Below are 13,319 nucleotides of genomic sequence, written 5' to 3'. Positions count from 1 at the left end.
ACGCAACCATGGGGCAAATGACACAAAGGTTTGCTTAAAATAGCAGGAGGTTGGAGACTCATCTCCAACACTCATTAAAAGAGCCTCGTTTTTTTTGTAATTAGTTTCCATTAATTAGGGCCAATCAGGATCCAGCAGGGCAGGCGTCGAGGGAAATCATTTTTTTAGGCTCCCCTGTGCCTAGGAACTCCTTTTAACAGATGTGTTTTCAAAACCATTTCAATTCTTCTGCTCACTACTTGTCTCAGCGCAAATGTGACCTTTGTTTGAGTGAGTAACACGGTGCACCCTCCCCCTCCTCCTCGCATTTGTGTCATAACTAGATTGGCTTTGCCTCAATCCCAAACTATGAGCTTTGCTGGAGGCAGTAAAAGGAAATGTCAAGAAGCTTTTTCCCTTCCCAGTCAGAAAAAAAAGAATGAGGGAAAAGCCTCCGCATATCTGCATCCCCTCCTTGCTGAAGACTCTGTAAATAAATCATCTTTTCCTCTGGCAGGTCTCATCACTGAGGTCTTCACTTATGTTTTTCAGAGCACTTGGCCCAGAATATCTCCAAATCGCACATGGAGACATGTCAGTACCTGAGGGAGGAGCTGCAGCAGATGACCTGGCAAGCCTTCCTGCAGGAGGAGGTGGAGAGCTACCAGAGCAAGGTAGCTTGACCCCACGACCTCCTCTCGAGCACTGTGCGCTATTATAAACGTGTCGCGTTAGAGCGGATAGCTAGCTCATTTACATCTTGGTGTCTTCGCAGCCGCGGGAAGTCATGTGGCAGCTGTGCGCTATCAAAATAACAGAGGCCATTCAGTATGTGGTGGAGTTCGCCAAGCGCATCGATGGCTTCATGGAGCTGTGTCAGAATGATCAGATAGTGCTGCTCAAAGCAGGTATGACAGCCTGTCAACAGACACACACACACACACACACGTGTATAATACTGATGTTGTCACAAGGGCGTAGCTGACCTGACTGCACAAAGACTTCTTTGTGTGGGCATGCGGTGTCACCTGCGACTGTCCCATGCATGGACACATCACAAGATAAATGTTTACAATGTCAGATAACACCGCTCCATTTTTTTTCTCTTCTACCTACAACCCCCCCGTTTCAAGATTTTGCTGCTGTAACTCCCGACATTCATGTGCAGAAATGCTGACGCTCTCACATTTTGTGACACACAACACGATATATCTCCAGGCCACAGCACTTGGTACAAATGCATGATTAAAAAAGGAAAAAGCTGCTCTTTGGTTCATACGGTAGCCCCATAAGGTTTTAGGTCACCACATAACCTAGGAGCAAAAAGCATAGTATCAGGCCAACAAAATTTCAATTGGATTTGGATTATTTCCTATGTGGGGGTCATATACCGAATTGGCGTTCCCAAAATTGAAATCTTATGAGATACAGTGGTACGTCAACATAGGAGTCACCCAACTTTCGAGTTTTTCATTATGATTGCGAACTCAATTGAATTCACAAAACTCCATCAGTTGGCACATAGTGAACAATTGTTCAAAAAAGAGACTTCATGATGGTTATTGCGACTCCCGGTTGGCATGAAAAAATAGAGCAAAACCAAATCACATTTTGTGGATTTCAAACAATCACATAACTTTGCCTGAGGAAAGTCAGCTATCTCAATCCTAATATACATTCCCATCCAAAACGTCATAAATGGGCTAACGAGTAGTGTCAAAAGACGCAGTGTTTTAACCCTTTAAGCAATTGATAGTTGAACATCAACGGTGTAGCGAGATAGGTAGACAGTAATACAGTACATCAATGCTCACAGGCATAAAATTTTTAATCCTCTGTGCAATACTACTGGTACAGTGGACCCACATATTTACAGATTTTTTTCCCCAAGTTTTTTTTTTCATGAGCCAACCCTTATTTTGGGCGGCCCGGTAGTCCAGTGGTTAGCACGTCAGCTTCACAGTGCAGAGGTACCGGGTTCGATTCCAGCTCTGGCCTCCCTGTGTGGAGTTTGCATGTTCTCCCCGGGCCTGCGTGGGTTTTCTCCGGGTGCTCCGGTTTCCTCCCACATTCCAAAAAACATGCTTTGTATGCTGATTGAACGCTCTAAATTGTCCCTAGGTGTGAATGTGAGCGTGGATGGTTGTTCGTCTCTGTGTGCCCTGCGATTGGCTGGCAACCGGTTCAGGGTGTCCCCCGCTTACTGACCGGAGACAGCTGGTCGCGCGACCCGCGACCCTAGTGAGGATCAAGCGGCTCGGAAGATGAATGAATGAACCCTTATTTTTCATGAAAAAAACCTTATTAGAGGTTCATCCCAACTCTTGTTCAATATTTTTGTGGTTAAAGAAGAAAAACATTTGTTAAAAACGGGCGTGAATTAGACACAGATATTTGCTTTTCAGACTAGTCTGATCCCACATCCTCCGCGAATAGCGGTGGGCCACTATAGAACTGAAACTTACTGAGTCAGTTGTGAAACTCTTTTTCATGCGAGTCTGTATGTCTGTATTATACTCCCACCTCGTGGCCCTGGCACGTAAACCAGAAGGAGCGCAACGTACGGCTGCAACGGATTAATGGCATTTTCATTCATTTCAATGGGGGGGAGATGATTTGAGATACAAGTGTTTTGAATTCCAAACAAACTATCCTCGTAAATCAGGGCGTTTCTGTAAATGTACAGTGGGTGATCAAACATTCTAAACAACAGCCTTTGAAATTTAGTCCATGACTTCAAAAACCATAAAGGCCCCTGAACTTCTTAATCCAGCTCTGGCAGGAACAGACAGAAAATGTATTTATTTTATTATTTGTTTTCTTTAATAAAGATTGAATTTTGTGTCTACCCTTAAATGGGTGTCGTTGTCCCTAAAGTTGTGGCCCGTAATAGTAGAGTGTAAGGAGGTGCTTTTCATCCTCTCATGTCAGTATTAATAAAAAAACAAGTCACACAGTCGCACTACTCATGGTGGCTGTTGCATTTTCCTGATCTCTTTCTCCCCTCACTCGGAGAGCTACACATTACAGGGTCGACAGAACAATTCCCCGCTATCTTGTTCAATCAAGGTTGAATGAATAAGCGCTATTGCCACTAAATGAAGCACAATCGTTATCTGGCTCGTCATTATGCATGACTAGCCTTATGTCTGATATTATCATATAATGCGGAGGTGCTTTTTATTAACCCCCCCCCTACCCCCGCCCCGCCACTGACAGCTGGCTTCTTTATTTCTTTGTTTCAAAACGTGTCTGTTGCTCAGATTGCAAAAGGCGTGGCGCCTAGCGTAAGCACGTGTTTTGCTTTGCTGACTGATGTCTTACTGTTAAAGATTGCGGCTGAGGGGGGGTGCACAACGATTCAGCATGTTGTTGCCGTCTGTCTCCGCAGGCTCTTTGGAAGTTGTGTTTGTCAGAATGTGTCGTGCCTTTGACTCGCAAAACAACACGGTCTATTTTGACGGGAAGTACGCCGGGCCAGATGTGTTCAAGTCATTAGGTAAGTGGACACTTTACAGCAGCGCCCAGTGCGCATGTGCTTTTGTGTTACCCCGTATGTGTGTGCGTGCGTGTGTGTGGCTGCGAATGTCTCACTCCTTTTCCCTTGATGTACCAGCCAAAATTAGAATCTCCTAATCTGCTCCACACAATACTGAAGGCCTTGAAGCGAACACTGGGCGTTCATCCCTGCTTTACCTGGCACCGCCCGTCTCTGCGGCGCTTATTTATGCCAGGAGCGAGATGATAGCGAGGCACGCTTGCATCTGACTCCTGTAACTGTGGAATAAATACAGCCAGACAGAGTGCCTTTTGGGAGAAAGCTATCAAAATCATCACCGATAGGCTGACATAAAGAATCTCAGATAGCTCAAATAGCATTTTTGTTGAGCTGTCATGACATCACTGAGCCTTCCACTCGGGATTTTCCAACACTTCCAGTTGGGTTTTTTTCAAGGCAAAAAATGCAAATGAGTCCCATAGTGTTTGCAGACATGTTGAATTGTCCTCCAAGAGAGAGAGAGAAATTTTATTGTTACAATCCGCTATATGCGCGTTCTAATTAATCGCTCAGTATTTCGTAATTAATCGTGATTAATCATATTTTTCTACTTTTATTTTTTGCGAAGCTTGCAACAGATATTTACTAGAGTAAAAAAAAAAAAATAGGATTAGCCCCTTCCTGCACCCTGTAACCTGATTACATGATAAGCTGTCCATTGTAGTAACCGCTGTCCCTAAAAAGGGTTCAAGTACAAGAATCAAAGGCTATTTTGATTCAAAGACTGTTCCAATAACTTTTGGTGATGCTTGAATAAAACTCTCCTGCAAAATACAAAAAAAAAAATAATAACCCCTGACTCAGCTTTACAAGCATCTTTCTTATAGTCTTCTAACAGAAATAATTCTCAAAACTTCTCGCTTATAGTTCAGCCCACGAGAACCACACTTATTATTAGGGTTGCTTATCCCACCAAATAAAAGAGAATTTGATCCATGGGATAAGTGCAAAAAATTGATTTTGTGGGATCCTGAATCATTTCGATATGCTAGGGCTGTATTTTGTCCTGTAAATGAGTCCGGGAGTCTCTTTTGGGCGAGACCGAGAGGAGTGACGGGCCTCCCGAGTCGCATTGGCATTCGGCCCCCTATGCCACATAATTGATTTAACTAAACGGCTCGGTAGTGACCTAATTTTTCCTCGCATAACGCCACCCGAGTGCCAAAACTCAGTAAAAGCGGTGCCTGTTCTGCTTTAAGACGCTCCCATGCGCTGTCAGCGTGCAGCTCTGTTCGTCTTTCTGTTTTTCCTCCTCTTCCCCTTCCTCTCCCCCTCCCTGCGTGCCTCTCTCCCAATAAAGATCAAGAGTGAATGTTGTTCTTTGGTCTCCCTCATCCTAAGCTCTCTCGCTCTGTCCTTTGCTGCGGCAGGCTGTGACGACTTGATCAGCTCCGTCTTCGAGTTTGGGAAAAACTTGTGTTCCATGCACCTGTCGGAGGATGAGATCGCCCTGTTCTCCGCCTTTGTGTTGATGTCTGCTGGTAGGTGTCAGTCACCGTGCAAAAAGGGGAAAACGCGCCTGCCCCGAACTTGCCGTGACAAGGAACAAATGTGCCACCCGCCCGTTTCTTGAACAGTTTCATCGCTAAAATTATCACTCCCAATTGACTTTTCCCATGACTGCACAGAGATCGCTGACTAACGCCCGATGATGATTATATCTCGCAGATCGATCCTGGCTCCAAGAGAAGGTGAAGGTGGAGAAACTTCAGCAGAAGATCCAGTTGGCTCTCCAGCATGTCTTGCAGAAGAACCACAGAGAGGACGGAATTCTTACAAAGGTACCCCGACTCCATGTACACTCAGTGTGAAATGTTTCCAAAATATTAGGTACGCTTGCGCAATCTTAATGAGAGCCAGTTGTGTACATGAGCTGTTCTACCTTGAGAATGTAGTCATGCTTCCTCGGGTTTGACACTGACATGACATGAGATTTATCATTTTAACAATATTTGCGAAATTAATTGGTTCTCCTAACCAGAAAATGTTGTAAGTAGAGACGCGTTTTCCATGTAAATGTCCTAATCCGTTCCAAGCCCCCCAAAATTTAGACATAAATGTTTGATAAAGCCTAAAAATTCATCAAAAGATGTCACAAATACGTTACAATTCGATTATCGCACAATAAATGAGAGTTGCGCACAATGAAAAAAAACAAAGAATAGAGTATAGAATAAAAATGATTGTCATTTAACTTTTAACTGTGCTCATCGCTTTTTTCCCGATTTAGTCCATGTTCTCTCTCAGAAGTGGGTTCAAGAAACTATGACATGACAAAAGTTCATCAATAGTTTAATTTGAGATGAATTTGATTGTTTTCGTTGAGCACATACTGTATGAACAATTCCCAGATCTCGCCACACTCTACTTGGAAACACCACTTTAGTCGGCAAATATACCTCGCCCGATAAACACTTCTCGGGGGACTTTTTTTTTATTGAAACGGAAGTGGCGCCTTATCAATCGTAGTGTCAGGCTTCCTCACGCCTGAGCGCCTGTCTCAATATTTACACGTCAAGTTTGCCCCCATGCGGGAGTGAAAACACAGTGAGGGAAGGGAAGGGTGTGGGGGCTTGGGGGGCGGGGATGCATTCCGACACCGTTGCTCGATGTCCTCCTTGTTTTGCTGTGAATCTAAACAGCTTGTCTCTTCTCTGTCTCTTCCCTACAGTTGATATGCAAAGTTTCGACACTGCGGGCGCTGTGCAGTAGGCATACAGAAAAGCTTACGGCTTTCAAAGCAATATACCCAGACATTGTGCGTGCCCACTTCCCCCCCTTATATAAGGAGCTGTTTGGATCAGACTTTGAGCAGTCCATGCCCGTTGACGGGTAGCGTCCCTGCCAGGTGCCAGAGCGCCCACCGTAGGGGAATGTGGAGGAGGAATCTGAGACACTTTATATTGGTGCCCCCGCACAAACCGGGAGTGGACAAGACAGCACGCTGCTCAACATCTTCTCTTTTATCCAAGAGGAGGGCTGGTGGAGTTGCTTCTCATGGTTTACTTCAGTGGTTCTCTTTGGAAGACTTGGGGGGGTGGACAAAAACCCCGTCCAACAAACAATTTCTGCCCGTTTGAACTTGACCATCTTTTGCGCATTTCTAAATGAAACTCATGACGGATGTCAATCATACGTTCATTCGCCGGGATTGACTTTAACGATATTCTGACGTATCTGACTTGAAATTATATCAATCAACCTTTTTGCTATTCAAATTTTTCATCAGGCACTGAAAGCTGCAATAAATGTTTCTCCTCAGAGCAGTTGCAGACATTCAAAAGTGAAATGCGCACATTTTGGTCAATTCTGCTCTATCTTTTCCCTTTTTTTTGTGTCTTTTCTCGTATTCAGTCGTATTTTTTGGGACGCGTTGCTTGGGACGCCAACTCACAGCAACTCGGAGGGAGGCTCTGTCGGCATACGTTGATGCAATCGGCACCTCTCTGTGGACAATCGTTTGAAGATCTGGAAAAAAAAAGGAGAGAGGAAAAAAAACAGAATTCTGGTAATTCTATTGAGATGATTTTAGCTGTCAAAAACCTCCATCCGCCATTGTTGCTTAGTGAAATCATGTAAGGCCATCTGCTATTAATCCTTCTCTGGACAGGTGCCCTCTGAGAAGCACGGGGCACCAACACAATGAAAAGGCTCCATTCCACCTGTTTTATAATGTACTACAGGGTATATGGTCATAAGTACTTACTATACAGAAAAAAAGTAATGTTTATAGAATCTATTTTAAATAACATGTATGATATTCGTAGTTAGACGATTCTTAATTGTTCAATTGATAAGGCACTTTTCTTTCCACCTTTGTTTTAATTTAAGACTTGTATATTTACCTAGTGATGTGTTGCATGTGCACAAGAAGAAAATACAAGTTGAACCACGGCCGCGGAGGCTAGTCCTGAGAGCTGGAGATGGTCATGTATGCGGGGGCGGGGCAGGGCGGCTCGGCGTTGCTGCTTTGGCCACGAGAAGGCGGATGAGAGGCATTCCAACCTCACTTGATAAACGATCTGCTCACGTCATTGATTTGTTGGATAGCTTCAATGGGCACAATCGCTGACATGAAACAACATAGACACAATGAGACTCAAATTTATTATTCATTCTGTATTGCTCACAATAACGCTCAGTTTTGATCGGTACCGTCGCGAGAGTGTTTATTGTTGCGTTTGCCGGTTGCGTTGAAATCATATCGTGACTTCTTCCTGATCTTGTGCCGCTCAGAAGGTTCGCCAAAATAGGAAGCACACCTGTGAGTTTATTGCAAACAATTCAAGATTTTTTTTGGGATGAATCAAGTGCCCCTCTTGTTCGACACCCATGCAAATTTGAACCACCAAAAATGAGGGCAATTTTTGAAATGATTTTCTCCACCAAAATATTAGGCACACCGTAAGCTTATTGCAGCGCAGTTATAAACAATTCAAGAATTTTTTTTGTTATGATCAATTGCCACTCTTGTTCGACACCACTAAAAATTAGAACCACCAAAAATGAGGGTATTTTTTAAATGATTTTCTTGGCCAATCAAAACTGAGCGTTTTTCTGAATTCTGTCTGGATCACTTTCAAATGCAGGTCACAGGACTTACGATCTCAAAGATCAGCTTTGATAAAATCTACAGTACACAATATTACTTGCGGTTATTTATACTCTGGCCAAATCGAAGAGTTAAAGTTTCTAGGTTCTATCCCGTTTCCTTAAAATTGTCCAGTGAGATCAGCGATATGAATAATTTCAATTGTCAAAACGATACCTTTTCAACACATAGAATTTCACATAATTTGATCAGGATATGATTCATTGTAGGATTTGCATTTCTACTTTTCTCTATGAAGGCAGTATTTTGGCAACTCCTCATTTAGCAGGTGCACCAAATTTTCTCTCCGCTATTGATTTGCAAACCAAGCCAAGTGATCCCTGACTGCAATCCAATTGTTCCCTCTAGTGGAAGGCAAAGCTACAGCAAGCAACAAAACTGCCTAGTCGTGACATAAAAGGAAACCTCATTGAAATCTTTTTTTCTTGCCGTTTCCGGAGTGGCTTTATCTGCCTTCTCAAGCCAACAACGCAGAAGAAACAATGAAGGGAAAGTGAATATTCAAAGCCTTGTCTGGTCGTAAAGCTTCTATTTTTGTAACACGTTTTTTGTGTGTGTGGGGGTGGGGGGATAATGAACTCCAGAAAGAGTGGTAAGGAGAGAGAGAAGGGGGGGTTAAAGATGTCAGATAGCACTTAACTATATTCCTGCAATAATTAGTCGAGCACTTGTTTGTACAATTAGGGAAGAGAAGCATAAAACGCTAGGACAAGTGCTATTTTCAGAATGCTTTGTTGTTGTGCTTTTGTTTTTGTTAAGTGTGTCTTTCTTGTTCGTGTGGTTGTAAAGTGATAGAACACACACAAACACACACAAAAAAAAAACCTGAATGTGCCAAAAGAGTAGTCTGCTTTCTGGTCTGTTATGCAGAACGGACTCCGAAAACATTCCAGCAAATTCTGTAGCGACTTTGAGGAAGAACTTTATTTTTAAAGGCAACATTTAAAAAATAAAGTAAAAAAAAATAGAAAAAGTCATTGAAAAAGACAAAAAAAGATATCCCTTTAGAAGCATGCCAACACTGTCACCAACCATGACATTGAATCCCTTTTGATTTGCTGCTTGCACACCGTCATTCCTCTGCCGTGCAATGTGCGCAAGGTGTTAACTACTGCCTTGTGCTGTCACCCCTCAGGGAAGAGTTTGTTTTTGCGCTTCTTTTTAGTTTTGGTTTATTTGTTGCATTATTGTTTGTGTTAGGGCTGAACGATTTTGAAAAACAAAAAAATCTAATTGCAACCCCCCCCCCCAAAAAAACAATAAAAAAAACATTGTGATTGTCATTTCCCCCCCCCCCCCCACAAATATAGAAAGTATCATTGTCATTTAAAACGCAATTATCAGATTGATTATAACAAATGTTTTGCTTTTATATTTTATTAGGCTTACGCTAATATAAAGGCAAATGTACCAATTAGTATGACTGACAATTTATTTATTTGGTATTTTCCGGACTATAATGCGCTTTGGAATATAAGGCACACCTTCAATGAATGGCCTATTTTAAAATTGTTTTCATATATAGGGCGCACCACTTTATAAGGGGCACAGAATAGAAGCTGCAATAGTGGCTGCAGTTGCATTATGAATCCACTAGATGGAGCTACGCTTAAGGAATACAATACAACAGAGATTTATTTATATCGAGCTTTCACAACTGCTTCAGCTGCAACAAAGCGCTTTACAGAACTTTTAAAATTGATCTATCTATAAGGTGCATCGGATTATAAAGCGCACTGTCGGCTTTTGAGAAAATTGAATGCTTTTCGGTGCGCCTTATAGTGCGGAAAATACGGTAGTTGTTTACTTATTTACAAATTTCTACCGCGCCAGCGTGGCATAAACATAAGTCAGTCATATGTCAGTTTATAACAATAAAGCAAACAAATCGGTTATTAACCACTATTTAAATGGAGAGAGAGCGAAAGAGCCGACCGACTTGACCGAAACAAACAATCTCCCCCGCCCCCCTAAAAAAAAATACAGCCTTTGCGATTTGAAAATCAAATTCCTCCAAATTGCGATGTCGATTTTAATTCGATGAATTGTTCAGCCCTGGTTTGTGTTCAGGGATGCTCCACTGCGAATGCTTGAGATTAACGTGTGAATATACATCACTTGAGTTCTTGTGGGGTGGGGGGCACTCACCAACCACTGCGCCCCTGAGGTCAAGCTAATGCCAACACACACAAGAAAAAAAGGAAATATCACAAACCATCCCCCGGCCCCCCCCAAAAAAAAACAAACAAACAAAAATCACAGTCTTATCAGTACTTCTAAACAACTAAATCTGTTTTCGATAAAGGTGTCATCAGGGTCCCTCTTTGTTAGCAAAACCAAATATTCTTATGCAATACTGAATCTGTTTGGGTTGTAGTATTTATGATGTACCGAAGTAATAATCTCTGTTCTGATGCACAAAAGCCCTGTACCACGAGTAAAACCTCAGTCTCCCAGCAGAACAAACTTTCCAGTCTGGAAACGTGCTAGACAATCCAGGAAGGAGAGGCCCGGCCGAGAGAATGAGGTGTGTCCGCTCAGGGAGGAGACAGCTACACACACACACACACACACACACAAAGAGGTGGATTTTTTCCTAATATTATTTATTCTATTTCCTTAAACTGCAGGAATCTTGCTCGACATGAAAAAAAAACCTAAAAGGAGAGTGTATTTCATTTTTTTTTTAAGATGTCCTACAGTATAAAACAAGCAATATGGCCTTGTTGTGTAATTACGGGTTTGACGGACTTGATTCCAAAAGGGTTCCAAGTAATAAATCCGCCATTGTTGTGCGCTTGTCGGCAACCAGGCGCATGAGTGTCCGACTAACGAGCTGTACAGTGGCGTCTTTTCTGTACATTCACACTTTAACGACGCGAGGGATCGATGTGTGTGCTATTCAATCAGTGTATAGTAAACTGGTCCTCCTGTCTCTACTCTCTTGTGTCTTTGTAAAAAGCAATAGTTTGTGCGTATGTGCGTGCGTGTTTTGTTGTCAATGTGATTAAATAAACGAGAAAAAAAGAACCCAGACAAGGCTTTAATAATTACAAAGGAACAGGGTCATGTGGATGAGAAGGTGTTGAGATAGATATATATATATATTTATTTATTTTTAATTTTTTTTTTTTTTTTTTGAGAAAATGCTGAGCTCAATCCATCCTCGGTAGGTAGCAGTTTAAAAGTGTGACATAACGTCTTCAACAATGCAACTGGACTTATGAAGCCTGTTGTAAGACACGTATTGTCGTGCTTATGTTAATCATTCTTTCAATCTATTTATTTGTATTCAATTTTGGCTGGAGAATATCACATTGTTTATAGCCCTGTAATGAGTATGAGTTACCAAATCCGTGACCTATAAGGCGCGACACTGACTGACAAAATGAGCGCTACCGCCGATAAATTGTGAAAATGTTATGTCACGCTTCAAGTTTGGCCGTCGTGTTTTTAACAAAAAAAAAAATGTGTCATTTTTCCAAAGCACAGCTGACGATGATTCAAAGTAGGAATAACGTTTTGAAGCAAAACAAACAAACAAAAAAGCAACGTTTAGCCATAATTGAATGTCAAGCAATAATATGTGTCTTTGTGTACAATTTGCGGGGTTTTCTTTTTTGTTTCTGTGCATATTAGTCTTTGAGCATCTGCATGTAAATACACCTCTTATTTATCATATTTGGGTTGTATTTTATTTTATTTTTTTATTTTTGTTGAAGTTGCATCTGGATATTTGACCAGGTGGACAACCAAGAACTTGACATGGCCTGTAAAGTGGATTCTCTCACTGTTGCTCGCTCTCATCCTCTGCTGTTCACTCACCGTATTTAAGATGACTGATCACGTGTACAAAGGTAGCTTCTGTCTGTATAGGTAAGAGGAGAAAAAAAAATCTGCTACTAAGGCCTACCCGATGAGAATATTTATGTGTTAATCAGCGACGCCATATTGTATTGATAATTCTAGTTTGCTTCCCTCATTTAGTTTGTATTAGGGTGTGCTGATTTATTTTGTGTGGTGCTCGGTACGTTTGTGAACAAATTATTGATGACTAAGCCTGGCCACCCTATTCGTTGATTCATTTCACTGCATACAGTATTAATCTTGATATTAAAAATAGATTAATGATAATGATAATAAGGGGAAAAAAACCCAGTCGGTACCTGTATCAGTGTGCTCATCTTGGGGTAATAACGGAGACAATCTCAAATGCTTCATGTAAAAATTAAAAAAAAAAAAAGCTCAATGTCCAAAAACCTTGATCGTTCCCTATCAAAATTCATGTGCACGTCTCTACTCATGCCCACTTCAACCCCTGAAATTATGACAAAGACCGTCCCAATATTTTGGGTTTTATGAACATTAAGCCTTGTCGGAAAACTATGACCAAGCATCAGCAAAATGTCGGTCCACATCTCCATATCCAAGTCTGAAAATGTTTAAATGTTCGCCCCAAGATTTGGGATTTTAATCGAGCTGAAGTATAGATGCCAACTGGCTAGCATGTCCGCCTCACAGTGCAACGGTCCAGGGTTCAAATCTGGGCTTCCAAGTGTGGAGTTTGCATGTTCCCTCCGTGCTTGCGTGGGTTTTCTCCGGGTACTCAGGTTGGCTTCTACATTCCCGAAACATGCAAGATACAGTATGTTATTTGAACACAGTTTAGGAGTGTAGCCCGCCTACTGCCCAAATCAGCTGGGATAGGCTCCACCATCGTGAGGATAAGCGGTTTGGATAATGGTTGGAAGGATGCTTGGGTATTAAGTGTTTTCCTCACCTAAGAAATATCTTAACGTCACTTGATGTGAGAAAACTGCGATCAATCGTCACCAAAATGTATGTGGCCAACATCTCAACTAAAACCAACTGCAAATATTAGAAGAATGATCACCCCGATATTTTTGATTTTCTTGACATTAATGTCTTCTCCATACGCGCTGCCCTCAGCTTAATGTCGCGTAATAAGGAAACCGCTTAACGTCTGTAAAATCCAAAATATTGAGCCGATTGTTCGAATAATTTCATAGGTTGAAGTGGGCATAAGTACACGTCTATGTTAATTTTGGTGATGTTTGATTGTAATTTTTTTTATGTTAGGCAGAAACGTTAAGTTTTTCTGTATACAGTGAGCATCTGTGGAGAGGAAAAGGCTTCATGTCCATCAAA

General features: G+C 41.8%; 1 protein-coding gene across 2 annotated transcripts in view; it reads left to right on the top strand.

Annotated features, from left to right (window-relative positions):
- Positions 1–11,180, top strand: part of roraa (RAR-related orphan receptor A, paralog a) — a 218,188-nt gene extending 207,008 nt beyond the window's left edge. For both annotated transcript variants that reach the window (XM_052060438.1, XM_052060439.1), the window contains 6 exons: positions 532–653; positions 755–887; positions 3,371–3,478; positions 4,909–5,019; positions 5,207–5,319; positions 6,210–11,180. In XM_052060438.1, coding sequence (XP_051916398.1) covers positions 532–653; positions 755–887; positions 3,371–3,478; positions 4,909–5,019; positions 5,207–5,319; positions 6,210–6,374 — 752 coding nt within the window. In that variant the 3' untranslated portion in view covers positions 6,375–11,180. The remainder of the gene's footprint in view (positions 1–531; positions 654–754; positions 888–3,370; positions 3,479–4,908; positions 5,020–5,206; positions 5,320–6,209) is intronic.
- The last annotated feature ends 2,139 nt before the right edge of the window (positions 11,181–13,319 follow it).

The sequence above is a fragment of the Hippocampus zosterae genome, chromosome 3 (assembly GCF_025434085.1).
Source record: "Hippocampus zosterae strain Florida chromosome 3, ASM2543408v3, whole genome shotgun sequence".
NCBI classification, from domain to species: Eukaryota; Metazoa; Chordata; class Actinopteri; order Syngnathiformes; family Syngnathidae; genus Hippocampus; species Hippocampus zosterae.
This window is presented reverse-complemented; position numbering and strand designations above follow the sequence as displayed.